Source organism: Theropithecus gelada, chromosome 17, assembly GCF_003255815.1.
Source record: "Theropithecus gelada isolate Dixy chromosome 17, Tgel_1.0, whole genome shotgun sequence".
In the NCBI taxonomy this organism is placed as follows: Eukaryota; Metazoa; Chordata; class Mammalia; order Primates; family Cercopithecidae; genus Theropithecus; species Theropithecus gelada.
In genome coordinates, this window is record NC_037685.1 from 16330926 (window position 1) to 16353655 (window position 22730).

The window sequence follows — 22730 nt, forward strand, 5'->3', positions numbered from 1 at the left end:
GAATTGCATAAAATTTGCTGCTTTAAAAATGTTTGAATGATAATATGGATTATCAGCAAAATGTGATTTGAATTCAAGCATTACTTTTGAAATCAGAAGGAAGCACGTGAAGCTAATGGTTAAATTGAGAGGAGATGAGATTCAGTACTCAATGTTTTATCTCAGGCTGGTTGTAAGGTTCAGGTTTAAAGGTTCATTGTCCAAATCACTGTTCATTCATTACTTTGGTCCACTTTGTCCTCGGTTTTATTTTATTGTATGATTTAAAACATTTAGACAAGATGACAGTCCCTTTGTGAAAACAGGTTCAACCGTTTACTCAGAAAGGTATAGCCAACTGAGCAGGTTCAGGGCAGGTATAACTACACTTCAAAGGCTGGGTCATGTTGCACAAACTCCATCCTCTTCATGTATTAAAGGTAGCAAAACAGACCACTGTACATAATTAAACTACAAAATATTTAGAATTATACACCCCTAGGTCAAAACTAATTTCTTTTCATTTTTTTGTAGAGAAAGGATTTCGATATATTGCCTAGGCTGGTCTCAAACTGGCCTCAAGGGTTTCTCTCACCTCCCAAAGTGCTGCAAGTACAGGTGTGAGCCACTGCACCTGGCCCCGACTTTTTGAATAGAGGCAACAGTACAATTTAAGTCAGTTAGAAGCACAACTCACTAGCCCTTAGAAACACAATCTTCCTTAAAAGAATGAAAAGACAATTCATTCTCACCTCATCAGGTCCAGGGCTAAATTCATATCCAATTGCAAAACACTTAAAACCATAGAAAGAAGCTTTGTCATCTTTCACATAATCTGATGCGGTCTCCAATGAAAAAAGGGCCTCATTTCCTAATAAAAATGCCAGAATTGAGTTCAAACTCTGAAACAATTTTATTAAAATTTCCCTCTTTTATCCAATGGACTTTCTCTTTTATCACAAGATAGGCAGAAACACACATCATATACTACATAACTTAAATAGACTTGTGGCGGGGAGCATTCCTATATCTACTTGAGGAAATTGTACCAAAAATAACACTAGAAACAACAGGTCTATCGCAAATAAATTGTTACTTTTTTTCATAATCAAACTCCCCTGCTTAATAAAGTACTTAAGTTACATGGGCAATCATTTTTCAATTATTTGTCAAATACTGACGTTAGCCTTTTTGTTTTTCAAAGTGGGCAATCCTCTACCCTGGCATGTGTCTTTTTCTGATCTTTTCCCAAACAAACAAACAAATAGGTGGTCAGAGTGGAAAGAAGAAGTTTCTGAATTGAAATTGCCTATTAGTTTGAAGGATAACAAGAGTAGTCCTAGTTAACCGGTTAAGAATGCAACAAACGGTAAGTTTTAAAGCATAGTTTTAAAAACTTACTTAAATAACTTTCTTTTAAAGAAAAGCACAGTCCCAGCAATAACAACTGTGCTTGTGTGCTCCGACTCTCCCGTTCACACATACCCTCAAGCCAACTGAAACAGCTTTCACACAACTTTTCACACAAGAAAGTGGTTCACAAATTCTCTTACAAGGAAGGACTTCAGTCCTTCATTAAGTTCTGAAAATTTAGCACTTTCTGGGAAAATAAAAGATTTAATCCATTGTTTTCTATAATTTGGCCCCAACTACACAGCTAGCTAGTTGCTCCTCAACGTTAACACTCTGCTTTGGTCAAGCTAATCTTTTTTTCACAAAATCCTTAAAACACTGTCTTCTCCGAAACTTGGATCAGGCTGTGCCCCTTGCCCAGGGTATCTTATTTATTCCTCAAATGCAATCCAGATACATGGTAGGTCTTTAATACATTTCTCTAAAAATTAGATAAACATTTTCAATGATACACCCCTACTCAATAAATGCACTTATTTTACCACATAAAACAGAATGAAAGAAAAACTTACCTGGCAACACCAAAACCATAGTAGGCCACCCAGAGGATCCTGAAAATTTCTTTAATTCTATCCATGAATTAAGATTTTCATGAACAGATGTCAATTTTGGTCCATATCCTGAATTCTGAAAAGTTCTGACAGGAATCAACAAACGAAGGACATCTTCTGACTGTGCAGTACCACACTGAGGGTCAAATTCGATTGTCATCCACCTCACACATTCTGGGAATGTCACCTGAGGCCAATAGGTAAGGCAACATGAATACAGATATATATACATACAAACACACACATCTGCATCTGTATGTGTATATGTGTCTATGCTTTTATTAAATGACACAACAGGATAAACTACAATAAAATGTTACCTATGACAGAGAAGGAGGAACAGAGTGACGAGGACAGAGATAAAAGCTAGATTTGTTTCATAAATTTGACTTCAAACTATGTAAGTATTTAAAGAATTCTAAAACAAAATTCAAATTTAAAAAGCAATTCCTAAACTCTAAAATTAAACAACTCTTTAAGTGTATATCCAATGAACGCATAATCACGCAAAGAGGGAGCATTTCAACTAGATGTAAACACAGTAGTGTGACCATACATTTAGATGGGATATACTTCAAAGACAACACACACACACACACACACACACACCCCAAATGAAATAATTTAAATGATTTTTGAATTCTGATATTCCCAGTGTCACTAATAGGAATTTTAGATGTAGGAGAAAGGAGACTGAGGTGTGTCTGTGGTCCTTATTTTGAATTAGTATCAACAGTACAAACTCATGAGGTATTTTATCTTTTAAAAGCTACACATACACATAAATCTATACATAAACATATACACATTTATGTATATACATATGTAGACATAACATGTGTGTGTGTATGTATAACAGAAATTAGGACACTTTGAAAAAATGGTTTGTTCCAAGTCTGAGGCATTAAACATATAAAAGGATCCTGGAACATCTTATCCTACCAGAAAGCAAGGAAGCTAGGAATGACTGCAAGGGGTGTGCCTGAAAGACCCAGCAGGTAAGCTGAAGAGGCTCCCATCTAACAAACATATAGGATCCAGTTTCTTCAACAAATAGAACTCAAGGGAACAAAAAAAGAGAGAGACAGAGGGAGTCTTACAGATTTAAAGGAACTTAAGATTAAAGGGGATTTAAGAGACATACTAATCACAATGTATGGATCTTACATGTATTCTAACTCAAATTATTAAAAATTTACATGATGTTTGAAGACATTAAATTGTTTTTTTTTCAGTGTGATAATACTATGGTTATTTTTAAGGGTCCTTATATTTTGGAGACATTGTGTCAATAAATATTATAAATGTGCTTTAAAACAATACAGGAGGTTAGGAAGCAGGTAGGGAATAAATAAGACAGGTCTAAGAGTTGACACTGCTGAATCCGGGAGATGGATAAACAAGTGCACTGTACTAGCCTATTTACCTCTACAGATGCTTAATAGCTTCTACCATGAAAAATGGAATATTTTACAAGCACACAAAATATAAATTTATCCTTTTCTTCCTTAATTTGCATGATGCAATGAAAAAACAAAGAACATGGATTTTGAACACTCTCTAATAACACTAAATTTATAATCATTTTATACAGTTTTTTTAACATTATGTATAGACTACTTTAAATCTTACATTGGGGTTGTAAATTTTCAGAGCTCAGGCTGTGGTACAAATAATGCTAGCTCAAAAAATGTAATTTAAATTGTTAATGCTTATATCTACTACTATTACAAATCACAGCATGAAGTTTAGCATTATATACCACACTATACTTGTAGGAAGATTTCAGAACAACCCTCATAAACCAATAAAATTTTATCATCTTTGAGATAAAAATTCCGTCTTAAATTATTCTGTATATCCAACAGTGTCTAATCACCTGCTGATTCTCTATATGTAAATACTATAAAAGAAGCTACACTCATAAATGCAGGCCAGGCATTCTTTAAGATCTCATCAGAGAACCTCACACCAAGTTTTACAGTCAAATCACACTAAGAACTGGTGCCTACCTTGTAGTGCATCACACAGGCAGGTTTATACGGGTGCTCACTCTCTATGACAGCATAGTGATTGGAGGTTGTACAAGCAGAGAGGCCCTGTTCAGGCTGGTTTCCTGTGGTGCTATCTGTCGACTGATTAGGGTTGAAGGCAGGGGGTGCATACTTCTGATTCAAAATGGCAACTGACGGAAGCAATTGTTGGACAAGGCCAAAGACTTCTACAGCCACCTAGTACACATATAAAAATATGGTTAAATGAGATACATGTGAAAGTAGTTCTAAAATTATGAATTACAATAATTATTGGTTACTCTAATAACAATGTCTGTCTAAATTTTCTACTAGTTAAGTTTTTGTTCAAAGAGAAATCTGTTCAATTGATTAAAAAAAGATTTATCTTAGATGTTACATGACAATATCTAAATCTATATTTTTAAACACTTTCGTTTTTTCATGATCTGAAGTAAATCACGTTTTACTTAATTATGCCAAAGAATCAATAGTTTATCATTTCTTCCATCTCTTGAATATGTCACTGTTTTAAAACGCTCTTGTCCTTTAGCATTGCTATTGTTATTAATGAAGACCATCTGGCATCAACTTTATAAATCTGAAAAATCTCAGTTAACATAATCTTTCCTTACATATCACATTTCTAAAATTTCTAAAATCTATTTCCCATTCACAAATTCTTCAAATGTAAAGCCAACAAATAAGCACAGCAATCCAGTAAACAATACTAAGAAGAACAGAGAAGTATAATAATTAGTATCTCTCTCTGCTTGTTACCTATATCCCAGATGCCTCAAAGATGCAAGTTTTTGTAAAGACAAGACACAAAGTCTTTGTTTTTAAAAGGTATTTTAAAAAAACATTCAAAGTTATAGAATTAAATTACACACCTTGGGAATAGCAGCAGCTACTGGTCCTATGTACGCTATAATAAGGGGGAGCAGCATGGAAAACAGACTGGAAGAACTCAGCAGTTCTGGAATGTCGTCAGCTAAAAAACGCATAAAAGGCATTAAAACTACAGTTAGAATGTAATTTCATTGTACTGTATACATGCTATACTAAATCTATATTCTGTTCTTTTGAGCTAAACTATAGTTGACACTAATTGGGTGCTTGTCAAGGGCCTGATACTATTCTGAAGGCTTTTTAGAATACATGCCTTATCTCAACTAATACTCACAATAAGAAACTTTTATTATCCCCAATTTTTAGAAAGGAAAACCATGGCACACAGTGTTTAAGTATCTTACCCAAAATACTTAATACACGTACCTGTAAAATAATAGAGCTGGAACCTAGGGTAATGGAGCCTTTATTTAAATTACCATTCTGGCACCAAACATGGCTCTATCAGTGACATTAGGCAAATTACTTAATCTGTAACTTAGGATCACAACAGTATTCCCCTCATTTGGATGTTGTGAAGATTAAACAAGGTAATATACGTAAAGCACTTGAGAACAACACCTGCACATATTCAGCACTCCAAAAACATTTACTGTTATTAAGCTATATGGCTTTCTGTTTTTCCAAGAAAAGCACTTTACTGATTAACATTTTACTCAGTTATCCATGAACATGGTGCTGGAAAGATAAGCTAAGCCTATACTGTGAAGACCTTTATTTTATAGGCCAATTATTCTCCCAAATACTGATTCCTAGGTCTGCTGTGACATCAAAACAGGCTGCACACTTATTTAAAAAACAGTTTTTTAACCTAGCTTCAAGCCCTGGGGATAGACCCAACAGTCTTTATTTTCAGCAAGCTTTCCAGGTTGTTCTGATGTTAAACTAGGATTAGGAATTAACGTTATACAGTAAGGAGGTGGCGGCAACAATTTTTTTTTTCTTTTTTTTTTTTGAGATGGAGTCTCACTCTGTCACCCAGGCTGGAGTGCAGTGGCACGATCTTGGCTCACTGCAGCCTCCGCCTCCCGGATTCAAGCTATTCTCCTGCCTCTGCTTCCTGAATAGCTAGGATTACAGGCACCTGCCACCATGCCCAGCTATTTTTTGCATTTTTAGTAGAGATGGGGTTTCACCATGTTGGTCAGGCTGGTCTCAAACTCCTGACCTTGTGATCCGCCCGCCTCAGTCTCCCAAAGTGCTGGGATTACAGGCGTGAGCCACCATGCCCGGCCATAACAATGTTTTCATAATGATAACTCTGGTGCCAGTGTGAAGAATAACTAAACAGCTAGATGGAGAATGGGGAAAGGTAGCAGTGACAATGACATGTACTTGCACCATGGCAGCCTAAACGATGGCAGGGGAAGAACTGAGAGAGAGGAGAATACAAACTAGAGAGTTTCTGGGGGAAAACTCCTAGAGCTGAATTTAGACAAGTGCCTCTGAGGAGATGGTTACGGTTCCCCAGAGTTTTCGGTGGATAGCGATACATTACTGGAAACAGAACAGAGAGGAAGAAAAAGCTTTTTGACTACTAAAAGAAGACTAAAGACCCAGTTTAAACCAAATACAATTTTTCTTTTACTAAATTAACTAAGCAAATAAGAATATATGATAACTCCTTTTGAGCATTCTAAATAATTCTGCGTTACAGTATGGAGAGTGTGACTTATCCAAAATTAATGCACGTGTGGATCTATAAAGAAAGAAAACACTTAAGATTCTATACAATTGTATAATAGAAGGTTCCTCTTCAATAGTTCTATGCAAAAATTTAGCGAATAAAGAATCTAAAATATGACTATTGGGAAAGAAAAAGTCTTACCATCCACAGCAAGAGCTCTGTGCAGGAGGTCCTTAGAGGCTCGAACGACAGTGCTTACAACAGACAGCGCTCTGCTACAGTTTTTATCTTCTTCATTGGCTTTACTCAGAAGTTGGGATTGTAAATCTCCATCGAATTCACTCCTGTAGCATGAGCAAACATGAGATTATTTTACAATGGTAAGTAAAACATGATCCAATGCCAGAAATCATCCAGGATCTGAGATCCTCATTTAATTCATAGTTTTTTTAAAGTTAAAAAAGTAAACATGCAACTATATAATTATAGGGACTGATAAGGGCTTTGAAGAAAAATAAAGCAGCATCGGGCATAAAGGGAAGGGTGTTATTTTAAATAAGATCAGTTCTCTGAGGAACTCCTATTTAACAAAGACCTGAATTAATTAATTAAATTATTTATCTATTTGAGACAGAGTCTTGCTCTGTCGCCCAGGCTGGAGTGCAGTGGCACGATCTTGGCTCACTGCAACCTCTGCCTCCCAGGTTCACGCAATTCTCCTCCCTCGGCCTCCCAAATAGCTGGGATTATAGGCATGCACCTCACGCCCGGCTAATTTTTGTTTTCAGTAGAGATGGGGTTTCACCATGTTGGCCAGGATGGTTTCGAACTCCTGACCTCGTGATCCACCCCAAAGTGCTGGGATTATAGAAGTGAATCGCTGCGCTCAGCTGATGGGAATTTTTTTTGTTTTTTTTTAAAGACTCATGCGAAGAGCTGAGGGAAAACTGTCAGGGCAAAAGGAACACACTAGTGAATTCAAGTAACAGAATGAAGACATGTATGGCTAGAAGAAAAGGAGAAAGAGTGAAGGGTGATGGGTGGGAAGGGAAACAGGAGTCAAACTGTGTAAGGTTTGTAGGCAACATAATGACATTTTATACTGGTATGGGAATGGGAGGCTGGGTTTGGAGCAAGGGTGGAACTTGGTATGATTTATATTTTTATCAGATCACTCTGACTGTGCTGTGGAGAACTGATTGTAGGAGACCAACAGTGAAAGGAGGGAGACTAGTTTAGAGGCTCATTACAGTTAGCAGGTAGAGGTTGCAGTGGCTTGGTCTAGACTATTAAATATGGACGTAGAAGAAAAGACCAGATTTAGGACATTTTAAAAGTACAGCTGACAGGACTTCTTGATGACCTAGGTTTAGGTATGAGGGAAAGAGAAGTCAAGAATGACTCCAAGGTGTCTGGCTGTAACTGTGGGAGATGAATATTCTGGCCACATGAAACCTCAGATGTTTACTAGCCAACTATAGCGAACGTCCTTAAAGAGAATGTGTAGCATACTGGTTAAGGGTGTATCACCTGAAATCTGACTTCCTGCCCACAGGTCGCAGTAGCATAATTTACCAGAGGTGTGACTCTGGACTACCCAGTGTCTCAGTTCCATCATCTGTGAAACACAGTTAAGAAAAGTACCTACTTCCTGGGATTACTGCGAGGACAAGCTGAGATAACACAGGTAACACACTCAAAGCACAGCCTGGCACACAGTAACTAACACCACCTCCACTAGTGTCAGCCAAATGAAGATGTCAGAGAAAGACCTGGAGTCCAGGGTTCAGAGGTCATGAAGGCTAGGGATGTAAACTTGGGAGCTATCAGAGCAGGATGGTATTTAAAACTAAAGGACTTTAGTATTTTTCATTTTTTAAAAATTCAAAGCTAAGGGTATTTAAAGCTTTATAGAAAACAAGAAAATACTCAAAACACTGTATTTTGTATAAGATACAAAGTTTGGATGGCAGATGCTGTTAGTGGCTCTCCAGCTTTCTGAAGTATGTAACTCGTATGCATAACAGAGTTTTTAATCCATAGTTTAAGAAAGAGAATAATGTACTATTTATTGTAGTGCTTATGGAACAGAAAGTTTTTCTTGACTGGGGCAAAAGACTAGACAGCTTTTATATTTCAGCAGCAACACCGAACTACATAGCTATTTACTGCCTGCTATTTCTATTCTATTTCTCATGGAAAGAGGAAGCAGAAAATCTATATCTAGGGAAATTATTTTATACTATCTACCTAGGCACCATCCCTAGACTCTTTATGAAGGAAACAGAGGAAGCAGCAAGCCTCTGACAGTGATACGGAAATTCAGTTATTTAATGCTAAGTCAGGCTGAGGACAAATGTAGCAAACGGTACTCATGACTACCTAAGATATCAGCTTCACCACTACAAGAAAAATTCAGACTCAGTGAGAAATGTGTATTTAAAAGATTTTTTTTAACCCAAGGGTTGTTATCATTCTTTTATTTTCCACGGTTTACATAAGGAATGGTTTTTGTTAAAAACATTGTAAGAAACACACTATTATATATTCTAGGGCCCCAGGGGTTAGACAGGGCAGGTCCAAGATTCACAGACATCAAAATATTCTGTGACTGGACAACAGGATCAAGGCAACACCACTATCTGAGTACAGTCTATCTGATCATTAGTTTGAGGCATTTTATAAAAAGAAATGAATACCCTTTAAATTTGAAATTGCAGACCAGAAATTATAGAGTGACAGCAACAGCACATATGCCCAGTGCACAAACATTTCAATGATATTTAAGAAATAACAGCAAAAACATTGTAAAGCATTCACTTTTGTAGCAAACACTGAATTTATATATTAAAAGATTTCTTTATATGAATTTGTACGAGTATGTGCTAAGAAGCTACACTGTATAATTTAATTATAATTATCCACTTAGCAATTTTACCTGGTAATAGACTGTGTATGTTCTACCACTGTAAACTATTTCCCTTATCTCTATACATTCACCCACCTATAGTAGAGTATCTGTGGGATCTGTCCTCGGGTTTGGTTTGTGCCATTACTGCTCAAGCTGCACGTGCTGAATGTGAACGTCACACCATCAGGGCACTGAACTGTGGTCATTCCTCCATCTCCATTGGCTGTACGGCTTCCATAGTTCCTCAAGCGCACAGCATATTTAACATTTTCCTTCATTATAAAGATGTAAAACATGTTTACATTTATTCACAATGTACAGAGGATATACAAAAAGAACTCTAGCAGTAAAATAGGCAAATATACTGAAATTTCTTATCATATTTACAGATGATACAAGTTTTTAATGAATCAAACATGATGACAGCTAATATTTACGGAATGCCTGTTGCATAAAAGCAACTGTCCTAAGTACTTTATGGAATTCAATTAATCCTTAAAATGGCTTCATGAGGTAAGTATCATTATTATCCCTATTTTACAGATGAGGAATCTGAGGTTCAGAGAAGTTAAGTAATTCGTTCTAAGTCACAAAGCTAGTAAGTGATGGAACTAGGTCTGAACACAACCAATGTAACTAGTGCCTGCTCGTAATTTTACTGCTAGAATATTAGCCATAATAATTTTTCTTTTTTTTTTTTTTCTGAGACAGGATCTTGCTCTGTCACCCAGCTGGGAGTGCAGTGGTGCAATCCTGGCTCAATGTGGCCTCCTCTTCCTGGGCTCAAGCAATTCTCCCACTGGTGCGTTCCATCACACTTAGCCAATTTTTTAAGGTGTTTCTGTAGAGATAAGGTCTGACTATACTGCCCAGTCTGGCCTCAAACTCCCAAGCTCAAGTGATCCTCCCTCCCTGGTATCTCAAAAGTGCTGAGATTACAGGTGTGAGCTACTGTGCCCGGCAATACGAGATTTTAATTGCATAAGCTGATACTTTTCCTTGACTAGTTTAACTTTTAAAATAATTTTAGATGTGAGAAAAAAATAAGGGTGACTCTGCTATATTTTTAAGAAAAACTCAGAGATAGAAATTTATAGGCAAACAGACATGAGAAAAAAAAACCCACAGGAAAAAAGCTGTCCAAAATATAATGCACTGTACTTTGAAAATGTGAGCTATAGAAACTAATGCTTTATGAACCATGATATTAATTTCACAATAAAAGCTTTTTGGTTTTTCAGTATCTAAATTCTTCCTGATGAAATCTCTCATGTACCGATCTTATCCAAAATTTTGTCCGATAATGAAATTTATTTCAGTTGAATTCCGAAATACTTTAATGTTACTTTAACATTTATAATTACTTTGATGTGGTAAAATTTCTCTATTTTGCCAAATATTGTTAGAAAATAGGCTGGGTGTGGTGGCTCACGCCTGTAATCCCAGAACTCTGGGAGGTTGACGGGGGTGGATCACTTGAGGGCAGGAGTTCGAGACCAGCCTGGTCAACACAGTGAAGCCCCTCTCTACTAAAAATACAAAATTAACTGGGTATGGTGGCATGTGGCTGTAATCCCAGCTACTCGGGAGGCTGATGCAGGAGAATCATTTAAATCCAGGACGTGGAGGTTGCAGTGAGCCAAGATCATGCCACTGCACTCCAGCCTGGGCGACAGAGTGAGACTCCATCTCAAAAAAAAAAAAAAAAAAAAAAAGAACAAAAGCAAAACAAAACAACAAAACAACAATAAGAGAAGAAAAGACAGGGCTAATGCTTATTTTTCATACTGTGCTAGACACTGAGGCAGGTGTTTTATTTCTATTATTTAATCTCAACAATACTACAATGCAGGTATTATTCTTTCCAATCTACAGATAAGTCTCAAAGTGGTTAAATAATGAACTCAGTGTCTTAAAGCTAGTATGTTGGAACAGCAGGTATCCAGAGTTTAATCTGTTTGACTACAAAGCTTCCTACTACTCCAGACTTTAAGAAACATTATACAAAAATATAATATAATGTGGTACAACATCAGGTACATAGTAGGTACTCCATAAATACCTGAAGTACCTACCATATAAAGGATAACTTACGAATAGCTGTATCTAACAAACAAAATTCATGGAATACTCTTCACTATTTTAACTACATAATAATTCTTCTTATTCACAATAGAAACATACAGTTGAAACTACCTTTAAAGGAACCACTTTGTCAAGTCTGATTTCAGCTATATCACTGGGTGAGTCATCTGTTGTGTAAGTTCCTTTCACTAATTCCAGAGATGTCCATCTGTGGGAATGAGTTGAATCTCCTGCATGTTCACTCTAAAAAAAAAAATGAAACAAAAAAATCAAGTTAGAGATAGAGATAAACTTGCTATTTACTAGGCAATGATTTACATGCTACCCCTTTCTGTCCTATTTTAATAAAACTCAGGTACTTTAAGTAATTTTAGAGAATGGATTAGAAAGATATAGCTGAATTAGTACTCTATGCCATCTGAACATTGTGTTTCTTGAAAAATTACAACATAAAAAAAAAAACTACTCAAGACTTGTCATCAGGGACTTAGCTAAATAATTTTTAGTCTTTAATTCCACTTTAAATCTTTCTCTTTCTGAAAGTACAAAAAATATAAGCAGTAGTGATCCAAGGTGGAAAGATGGAACACAAGCAATGAGGTAAAATCATTATCTTTCAGTTTCTTTTCTTTCTTTCTTTTTTTGAGACAGGGTCTCACTCTGCTGCCCAGGCTTGAGTGCAGTGGCATGATTATGGCTCACTGTAGCCTCAACCTCCCGGGCTCAAGTGATCCTCCCACCTCAGCCTCCAGAGTAGCTGGGATTACAGGCGTGCACCACCACACTCAGCTAATATTTGTATTTTTCGTAGAGATGGGGTTTTGTCATGCTGCCTAGGCTGGTCTCGAACTCCTGTGCTCAAGTCATCCACCTGCCTCAGCATCTCAAAGTGCTGAGATTACAGGTGTGAGCCACTGTGGCCAGCCTTTTTCAGTTTCTTTAGTGTCATTCATCTGTGATTGATCTAGCAAACCCCTGAAGGTATGGACCCATCATACTATGACAATGGTAAATCCTGATACACAACCCACTAATCAGGATAAATGCTGAAAGGGTGATACTTACATCATCAACCAAGACCTCTAATTCATATTCATGAATTCCACCTCCTCCATAGACAGAGAAACCAACTACAACTATTCCAGGTTTGTCTACTGAAAAACAGATTGCATCAGGGGACCCGTTCCCAGTGTTCCAGCTTCTGCCCTGACTTGTTTTTGTAAATCGGTTAGCACTAGCTTTTACAGAGTGAAGAGAATTAAGTCCATCAACCTGTGAACAACAAAAGCAACTGCATCAGTAGTTTGTACACCTTTAACAAAACCATCCAAAGGTTTCTAAGAAGTCTAATAAAATAAGCTTTATTTAATAAGTGGGTATAAGCATTTCTAAATGTATGTTCTACTGAGAGATTAACTCACAATAAAACCAGATTTTATCATTCTAAATTCACAAATCAGTGTCACTTGACAGTATTTTCTTCCTTCAGCCATATGAAACTATATTTTCCACTTAATTTATAATGTTAGAAGTACAAGCTTGTCTTATCAGTCATAATGTATGAATAAATCACTAGACTTTGAAAAGAGATGCTAAAAATGTCATCGAAATTCTATAGATCAACAGTTTTCAAACTATGCGACATAGAGCTCTAGAAATTCTGCAGAGAAAGGTATGCAAGGAAGAGGTAAATTTATGGTTCCCCTCTTCAACCAGACTATGTCCTCTCTCCTCTCACCTGTGAATTTGCAAGACTTCATTTGAAGAAAATGGTCTATAGCCTAAGATTGAATACTACGAATATATACAGCGATATTTCTGTAACAGCATTCAGTATTTGAATACATACACACACATGTGCAACCATACTAATTATAGACTTTCACTAGAGAGGATTAGAGAACTTATTTTGGGTTGAAACTGCTCTTTTTATTTACAAAACCTACTTCTAATCTAAGCTGGCTGCAGAATTTTTGGAGACTAAATAGAGAAAAATATGGATGTTTATGATTCTAACAAAAACTGCAAACTGCTCTGAGAAACAAATATTCATCTCTAAGCCAGGACCTGTGGGAACTCCCAAAGTTGTATACCAGGCACCCTGTAACTTTTGGTATTCTTTTTCATTGGAAAGGTAAGTTTAAAGGGGAGAACTCTTTAGTAAACTTTGGAAGGGGATCTACACATTACAGACTTTCCTGCATCCTGCAGAGTAGGAAGGTATTGTAGACTAAATGAACAAATATAAAAAATTAAAAAGTTTCTGACAAGGGCTGCAATAGTCTCCAAGGCCAAACTCAAAGTTAACCAAGAAACTTAGAAAGTGCTTCCCAGGATGAGGGACTAAAATTAGCTCAAGTATATGCAATGAACCACAAATTCTAAAGGCTAAACTGTTATAATGAATCAATAATGCATATACACTGGATGGGTTAATTCAGAATAGGTGTTAAAATAAATTTAAAAGAAAAAGCAAAGATTAGGAATTATAAAAGTAAAATAGAGAAAAGAAGTTCCTTGACAAGAACTTGAGAGCTAGGGTCACTGAATACATGCTGGTTATTAAACATTCATTTGAATGATGTAAGATATTTCACATTAGGACATGATTTTCCAAACCAATCTACTGTCTGTTTTTTAGAAGGAAAAAACAGAAACATTCCCCAAATTCAATCAAAACATTCAGTTAAGTTATAAGAAAGAGTAAGACAGTGAAATGGAATAAAATAATGTTACTGTATAAATTGTAAAGGCACTTTCAAAGTGATTTTCTCAAACATAATAACACTTGATACTTTGAAAACTTCGTGACAATGTACAACTAAGTACAACAAAGTGAATGCATTTAATGCCACCGAACTGTACACATAAAAATGATTAGAATGGCAAATTTTATATTATGTATATTTTACTGCAATTTCAAAAAACCTGTGATAGAGGTGAAATAAAAATTACTATTCCGATTTTAAATATGTATTTCTCTAGGGTCAGTTGAGTGGACGTTACTCATCTCCCAGCAGTGACAACTAGCTTTGCTTTTCCCGGGGCATGGTGGTGGGCTTGTGCAATGGGGCAGATGACAACCTGCTCTATGAGGAAAATGTATACTTTATATTCCTGTGGATGTTGGGTAAACTGGTGAGGGAGAAGTAACAAATTGGAGCAAGTAGGAAGTAGAGAGAAGGGCAAAAAAGAAAAACAATGCATTGGGGTTGCTAATCCAATCTGAAATTAGCTTGTGGAAAGCCAAAATAGATGAAAAAAGAAACTGTGTAAAACACTTACACATGTGCTTTTTATCCAGTGTCAAAATATAATGTATTACCTCAGATCCCAGGGCTGATGCTGTCAGTTCACTGACAATGCTGGCCAGTAATCCACAGGTGTTCGAGACAAGGTGGGAGGAGAAGAGTTCGTTTTCTCTCCTCAGGCTGTTCCTGACTGGTAGCACAACAATGACCAGCATTTTCTCCAGAACTTCACGGAAGCTTGTCATCCCTGAGATATTCTCTTCACTCTATGATACATAAGAAAAAGCTCTAAGATATTGTTTCATTTTCCTTCATAGGAATACTCAATTTGAAAACCTTGTTTTTCTGATACTCTTAAAATTCAGACTTTGGAGTCAGAGTCAATTTCTACAAATCTTTCTGGTTATACGTGGAGCCACTGTATCTACTTTTCACTTAGAAGTTCTTTTATGAATTATCTGTCTCTATGTATCAAAGTACCACACATTTACAAAACGTTTTCATTAGCTTTGAGTCATATTTTATTCTCTTATTTAACTTTCCATTTACAATCCTATATGACAGACAGAAAACTATTCTTTCAATTTAAAAAGCTTTTTTGGCTGGGCATGGTGTCAGCAATCCCAGCACTTTGGGAGGCTGAGATGGGAGGATCACTTGAAGCCAGGAGTTTGAGACCAGCTTGGGCAACATAGTAAGACCTTGTCTCTACAAAATGCTTTTTTAAAAAGTTAGCCGGGTGTGGTAGTATGTGCCTTTAGTCCCAGCTACTTGGGAGGCTGAGGTGGGAAGATCGTTTCAGTCTAGGAGGTTGCGGTTGTAGTAAACTGCGATGGCACCACTGCACTGTAGACCAGGTGACAGAATGAGCTCGTCTTAAAAAACAAAAATAAAAAGTTTCTTCTATAGGACAAGATCTTAATCTGAGATAATAAATTCCAGTATATTTAGCTATAATCAACTCTAGTCTGTGTAAATCAATTTTTTAACAAAATTCTTTTTGTACATACTTATGATTCCTATGTAGTTTTATAATTTCTACTGTATTTGATTTCCTAAGTGGAGATAAGAAAATTCCGACCCCTACCAGTAGAAAAATTTCAAGAAGTCATAAGGTCTCAATAAAGGAAAATACTTTATTTTTCAGAAAAAAAGGGAAAAGATTATTAACGTAGCTGATTTCCAGCATGAAAATGATTTATCTGAATATTTCCTATCCCTATTATTTACAGTGCTTATTTTAATATACCAAAGTGTTATTAAGAAGGTATTTTAAAAATCCTTTATTTTCTTATCATTCTATCTTAGAAATCTAAAATATTATATTAGAATGTAAAGTATCTGCAACTTACCTTCAAATGGTTCAGGAAAAACCAATATGTAGGTATCTATTGTATAACTCTCAAATTTTTTTAAAGGTGAGTGATTATTTAAACCATTAGAGCAAAAACACTTCATTTTATAGGTAAATATAGAAATTTTTTAAAAATATTATTTCAAAAACAGATGTCATTCATTAAATAATCATTTTGTAAATATACTTAATAGAGAAGAACAAGCAAAAAGCTAAACACACTTCCATTTACAGTTTTATTGCCTCAGTGTAAAAGAGATTTCAGAGAAAGACCTACCTGGCTAAGTTTTTCCATATGTGCCACCAAAAGGGGAAAACGATGAACTAGTGTTGAGTCATTCTCTGTGCTAACTTGTTTAACAATTGATCGTAGTAATACTTCTCCATCATACGCAATCGGGAAGATGGAAGTCAGCTTAACAGATGTGTGACACAGAGCTGACATAACAGCTGCTAGGAGTCGGCTACTTGATGTCTTGAAGTTTGCTTCTTGGATATCCTTTTAAAAACAAAAATATATGCCCCATCACCACCAAAAAAGATAGCATCAGTATAATCTATGTTTCTGGATATATAAAAGGTAAACCATCTTTTAAATTATACCAAAATTTTCTGTCACTCGGTCACTTAAATTGTCTTGTTATAGAATAATACTACATCAATACATTAAAAAAACAACTGTTTAAGTTACTGTTCAATGAAGATGAAAAATTAAGTCTGGTCAAGAAAAATCAGCCTCCTGTCCTCTAGTAAGTGAGCATTTTTATATTTTCATATCCTCACAATCACAGTACTCCCTAGCACTGTTTCAAATGGAGATGCCAAAAAGGCCCCAATTAGAATATATATAAGTCATTTTCAGTATGGACTGAGACTATTTTTCTCAAATAATAAATGATGCAAATTATAAATCTGTGCTACTATAACCACATTTCACTGAGGTCACAAAATTACATTATCACATTTCACAGTTTATCAAGAAAAATTAGTAGCATACTTACAAACTTTTATAACAAAGCATTAAAACCAACACAGGATACCCTAATTCACAAAACTGCGTACACATTACCTAGATCTTCAAACATCTGTGTTACAAAGTTAAGCATAAAAGCAGAGTAACATTCCATATGTTAAACCAACATTTGCTAAACCTAGCCTGTTCTGTAGCAAAGAAGAAAAGAACCCTATCTGACTGGGAAGGTTCAGAGTGAGAAGTAATTAAGTTGTGCACTAGTCCAGGCAATAATCTTGCCCCTGGAAATTGAGTGCTAAAATGTACTACCCTGCTAAATGGACGCAGAGTTACAAGTGATGACAATGAATTTTTCACGAAGGAGGGTGGGGAGGTCTAGTACTTCCAGTGCGCTGTTGAACAGAAGTGGTGAGTGTAGATACCACATGTCTTGTTTCCAAACTTAGGGGCATATTCAGAATTCACCAGTAAGTGGGATGTTGTTAGCGTAGAATTTATGGTAAATATCGCTTTATTGGATTTAGGAGTTTCCTTATATCCTCAGAGGTTTTCATCATCGAATAACTGCTAGTTTCATCAACCATTGTTCCTGTAGCTATTGAGGAAATCATCAACTTGCCTTCTTTTTTTCAGTTAACATGGTAAATTACATCGATTTTCAATTATTTAACTAACTTAGCATTTCTAAGATAAATCCCACTTGGTCATGATATATTATTTACATGCTCAATTTGGTTTGATAATATTTAAAGGGCATCTATTTCTGAGTGATATTCATCTGTAATTCTTTCTTGTAGTATCTTAGTTAGGTTTTGGTATAGGATAAAGCAAAACTCATAAAATTAGTTGGGAAGTATTGCCTCCTATATTTTCCAAAAGAGTTTGTAAAAGGTTGACATTATTTCTTTCTTTAATGTTTAACAGAATTCATAAATGACAATATTTGGACTTGAAATTTTCTTTGTAGGGAAGTATTTGCTAAGTTTTAAATGGATATGAGGCAATTCAGATTGTTCTATTTCTTAATGTGTTAGTTTTGATAAAATTATATTTTTCAAGGAATTTGTCAACTTCCTCTAAGGCTAAAAAATTCACCAGTATAAAGTTGTTTATAGTGATATTCCCTATTTCTTTCTTTCTTTGGTTTTTTTTTTTTTTTTTTTTTTTGAGATGGAGTATCACTCTGTCACCCAGGCTGGAGTGCAGTAGCACAATCTTGCCTCAATGTAACTTTCATCTCCCGCCTTCAAGCGATTCTCATGCCTCAGCTTCCCGAGTAGCTGAGATTACAGCTGTGTGCCACCATGCCTGGCTAATTTTTGTATTTTTGGTAGAGATAGGGTTTTGCCATGTTGCTCAGGCTGGTCTCAAACTCCTGACCTCAAGTGATCCACCCACCTCCGCCTCCCAAAGTGCTGGGATCACAGGCATGAGCCACCATGCCTGGTGAACCCCTATTTCATTTCTGATTATGGTATTTCATGTTTTTTCTTTCTCTCTTCTCTCCCAATCAGGTTTGCTAGGAGATTACCAATTTTTTTTCCTTCAAAAAACCAACTTTTAGCTTTGTTAATTTTCTCTACTTTCTATTTCATTGATTTCTGCTTTTATCTTTATTATTTCCTTCCTTCTTCTAACTTTGGGTTAGATTTGCTTTGCCTTCTAGATTCTTAACATAGAAGCTTAGGTCACCAATTTTAAACCTGTCTTCTTCATATAAGCATTTAAGGGTATAAAGGTCTCTTTGAAGCAATGCTTTAGCTAAATCCCACAAATTCTAATATCATATTTTTATCTATGTGAAACATTTTTAAATTTCCTTTATAACTTCTTCAATCAACTGCTTACTTAGAAGTGCTGTCATTTTCCAAATGTTTGGTGCTTTTCTTGATATCTTTTGCTATCGATTTTTACTTTAACTCTATTGGTAGTCTGAAAATATATTCTTTCACATTTTAATCTTTTGAAATTTATTAAGACTTATTTTATGGTCCAGCATATGATCTACCTTGGTGAACGGTCCCAAATATTTCTTTTAAAAATCATGTGTACTTGAATATGTATTTTGTAGTTTCATGTCCTGTTTGATAAATGTCCGTTAGATCAAGGTGGCTGACAATACTGTTCAAATCTGTATCGCTGAATTTTTTGGCCTAGATCCTCTGTTAACTTCTGAAAGAGGAGCGTTAAAAGTCCCCAGCTGTCAATGTGAGTCTATTTCTCCCTGTAGTTCTGTCAGTGTTTTACCTCGGGTGTTGTGAAACACTGTGACTTGGTGCATAAAGGTTTACAAAGGTTGTGGCTTCCTCATGAATGAATGAACAACGCTAGTATGCCTGTTCTTGCAGCTCTCTCTTCTTCCTGTTCTCACAGACAAGGGTGGCAGGGGCCTCCTGGTGCTATCCCTGCTCTCACCTGGTCACTACGGTTCTTTTCCTCTCTCCCTCTCTCAGAATCACTCATGCCAATTCAAAGACCAATCAGCAACTGCACAATGTGCCTACCAATTTTGTAATTAAAAGATCATAAAGCAGATTTAAAACATTTTAAACTGTGCTTATGTAAGTCATGTACACCAAACAATTTTCTAATTTATCTTTTATACAAGTTAAGAAGATAGGGCACTGCAATTTATTTTCTTGAAGAGAATTAAGCAATATATCAGATTTTCAACTAACATTTTACAAACTTAAGTTACCTGATCCAAACAATTCAGCAGATCACAAAGGCAAGCCCACTGTAAGGCAGGAGTTGGGTAGAAAGAATGAAAGCAGGCAGTGAAAGTATTATGACACTCCTGAAGGACAGCTTCTAGGAGACTCAGGGGTTGACTGAGATATCCTTGAGGATCATTATCCAATTTCACCATGCAGTGATCAACTCCTTCTGATAAAATTTTTCTTAACAAAGTTCTGGTTTTTCCAATACACTCTGCTAATTTGCTAGTTTCTTCTACAACTGCTTTTCCTGTAGCTTTGAGGGGAAAAAAAGCAGATTGATAATTAAGCAAAATATTAAATATGCATGAAAACAATCAATATAACTCAGTAATTCCCTATACAGCTAAATATCACAAGTACTCATATCTTAGAAACAAAACAACTTAGAGATTAAGTGTAGTCCCAAATTATTTTTTTAATCTAAATGGGAGGGTGAATAAAAATCTAGTTTCAGCATTTAAGTCCAAATTGCTTGTTCAAAATATTTCTATTTGACAGAATTTGTTTAAAATTAAACTTTATTAGATTATTTAATTTTGGCCCACTATTATTTTTGTTATCAGAATGACACATAATCTATTTTATTCTTTATAAGCAAATACATAAGCATCAGAGCAAGCTGACTTTCTCCCCTTATTTTAGAAGCAGCTTAAAGGCAGCTGGGGGTTATGAATGCTCAGTTATCTCAAAGTAAATCTTCTCAATGTCTCTAATATTTTCTCCCTACAGTCATTTAAAAAAATGCATCATACCTGACACTGGGTAAATTTCACAGGTATAGACACGCAACAACCTCAGACAACAGGTACCCACAAAGCGCAGTCTCTCTAAATCTAGAAGTGTAGCTGTGAACTGGAATCCTTTTAATCCTCGAAGTTCTTCAACTCCTAAGACTAAGGTGGTCCAGCTCCAGTGAAGAATACTCAACAATGACTCAAAACATTCCTAATCCAGAATATGAAAAAACAGACAACGATTAATTCAAATGATACCAGAAACTGAATCAAATGGAAAGGCAATGGCAGATAACTTCAAAACTTTCTCTTGAATTTTTTTACTGACTTTTTTACTTGAATTTTTTTTACTGAGCCCAAGACACTTTTATAGTTCATTTACTAAACTACCCTTAACAGTAACTTTGTTACAAAAAAGGTAAAGTAGTTAAGCATTTATAAAAACAACATTCTTCAATATTTACCTATTTAAAAATAAATGTTTCAGTTTTCCTGCCATCAAGCTATCTAGCTTATCATATAAACAAGGGAAAAATGAGAAACACTTATAAAACAATGCATGTTTACTTGAAAGAAAAATAAAGCTTTTTACAGTCACTGTAGTAAAAAAAGAGTTTTAGTATTAAGATATATTGATACTATCAAATAACTTATTTTATGTCTACATATTAAAATTTGCAATACAAACTATAGTCAATTATTGTTAAATACATTAATAGAAGATAAAAATTGACTAGAAAATACTAAAAAATTCCTATTTTGATTATTTAAAATTCTAGCATATGAGTTTAAGATGGTAGATTTTCTTGGCAGTTCTAGCCAGTCTTCTGGTTTTATCATGGTTACATGATGACAGACACTATCTGAATCTCCAAGCAGAGCACTTATTGCCCCATTCCCACCAAATCCCAGACCTCCTGAAAATGAGTTTATATAATCAATTTTATTTTATTTTATTTATTTTTTGTGAGATAGAGTCTTCCTCTATCACCCAGGCTGGAATGCAGTGGTGTGATCATGGGTCACTGCAACCTCAACCTCCTGGACTCAAGCTATCCTCCCACCACCTCAGCCTCCCAAGCAGCTGGGACTACAGGTGTGCACCACCATACCCAGCTAATTTTTAAGTTTTTGGTAGACGGGGGTTTCACTACATTGTGCTGGCTAGTCTTGAACTCCTGAGCTCAAGCAATCCTCCTGCCTCGGCCTCCAAAAGTGCTCGGATTATAGGTGTGAGCCAATGTGCTCAGCCCTATAGTTTACTTTTTAAAGAAATGACTGAAAAAGTTTTGTATATAAAGTCTGCAATTACCTAATGGCCACAAAACCACTTAGACGTAAATACAAAGGCGTTACCAAGCACAGAAAATGAGATCACAAGAGAAAGCATAACAGAGTCAAAGATCCTTATTTGAAACAAAAGATACCAAACTCAACTTAATACTAATAGGATGTAAAGTTATCAAGAAGGCAAAGTTCTCATAGTCTCTTATTCAAAGCACAAGCTCTACAAACTGCCATGGCTCTTTTGGAAGGTCAACTTTGAGAGGATCTATCAAAATTTAAATGGGCACATTTCCAGTAGAAGTATGCACATAAGCACACAAGTATTTAAAGATACACGTGAATAGATGCTCATGAAGTAAGATGAGACAGTAAAAAATGAGAATCAAAGTGGTTCTTTGATAGGAATCGGGTTGAATAAATTAGACTAATACCATTCTATGGGATACTATGCAAACGGAAAAGATTGAGAGAGCCAAATGTACTGCCAGGGAAGGATGTCCATGATATATAATATGAAATTTTCTAAAAAAGATGAAAACTATAAGTATCATGAGAAACAAACAAGCATGTTGTAGAGCATCCTGCATTTGATACATACTAATAAGTTTGTCTGCATATAAAAATGGTCTGGGAAGATATACACCAAAATGTAAATAGTAGGTATATATGGTGATAATGGGAATGGGGGAAAAAACTTTCATATACTTTTAGCATACTTTTATCTCATTCCTACCAGGAATACATATTCACTTGGTGGGTTAAAAAATAAATTTAAAAGGGAAAGAAACATTCTTCCTATGCATTTTACTAATATGAAAGACTACTAGCTACATTAATAAATCACATTCAGATGGTATCTTACAGTTCCAAAAACATCTTATACCCCTTATCTCATTAGAAATTCAAAATGCTATGATGTAA

At 35.6% G+C, this 22730-nt stretch overlaps 1 protein-coding gene across 1 annotated transcript in view; it reads right to left on the bottom strand.

Annotated features, from left to right (window-relative positions):
- The window catches only part of MYCBP2 (MYC binding protein 2, E3 ubiquitin protein ligase), a 282706-nt gene that overhangs the window by 119495 nt on the left and 140481 nt on the right, over nucleotides 1-22730 (bottom strand). The window contains exons 31-42 of the mRNA XM_025364179.1: nucleotides 20541-20733; nucleotides 19767-20041; nucleotides 16373-16594; nucleotides 14816-15007; nucleotides 12556-12762; nucleotides 11602-11733; nucleotides 9499-9677; nucleotides 6696-6838; nucleotides 4849-4949; nucleotides 3956-4174; nucleotides 1905-2130; nucleotides 732-850 (exon numbers count right to left, since the gene is read on the bottom strand). Coding sequence (XP_025219964.1) covers nucleotides 732-850; nucleotides 1905-2130; nucleotides 3956-4174; nucleotides 4849-4949; nucleotides 6696-6838; nucleotides 9499-9677; nucleotides 11602-11733; nucleotides 12556-12762; nucleotides 14816-15007; nucleotides 16373-16594; nucleotides 19767-20041; nucleotides 20541-20733 — 2208 coding nt within the window. The remainder of the gene's footprint in view (nucleotides 1-731; nucleotides 851-1904; nucleotides 2131-3955; nucleotides 4175-4848; nucleotides 4950-6695; nucleotides 6839-9498; nucleotides 9678-11601; nucleotides 11734-12555; nucleotides 12763-14815; nucleotides 15008-16372; nucleotides 16595-19766; nucleotides 20042-20540; nucleotides 20734-22730) is intronic.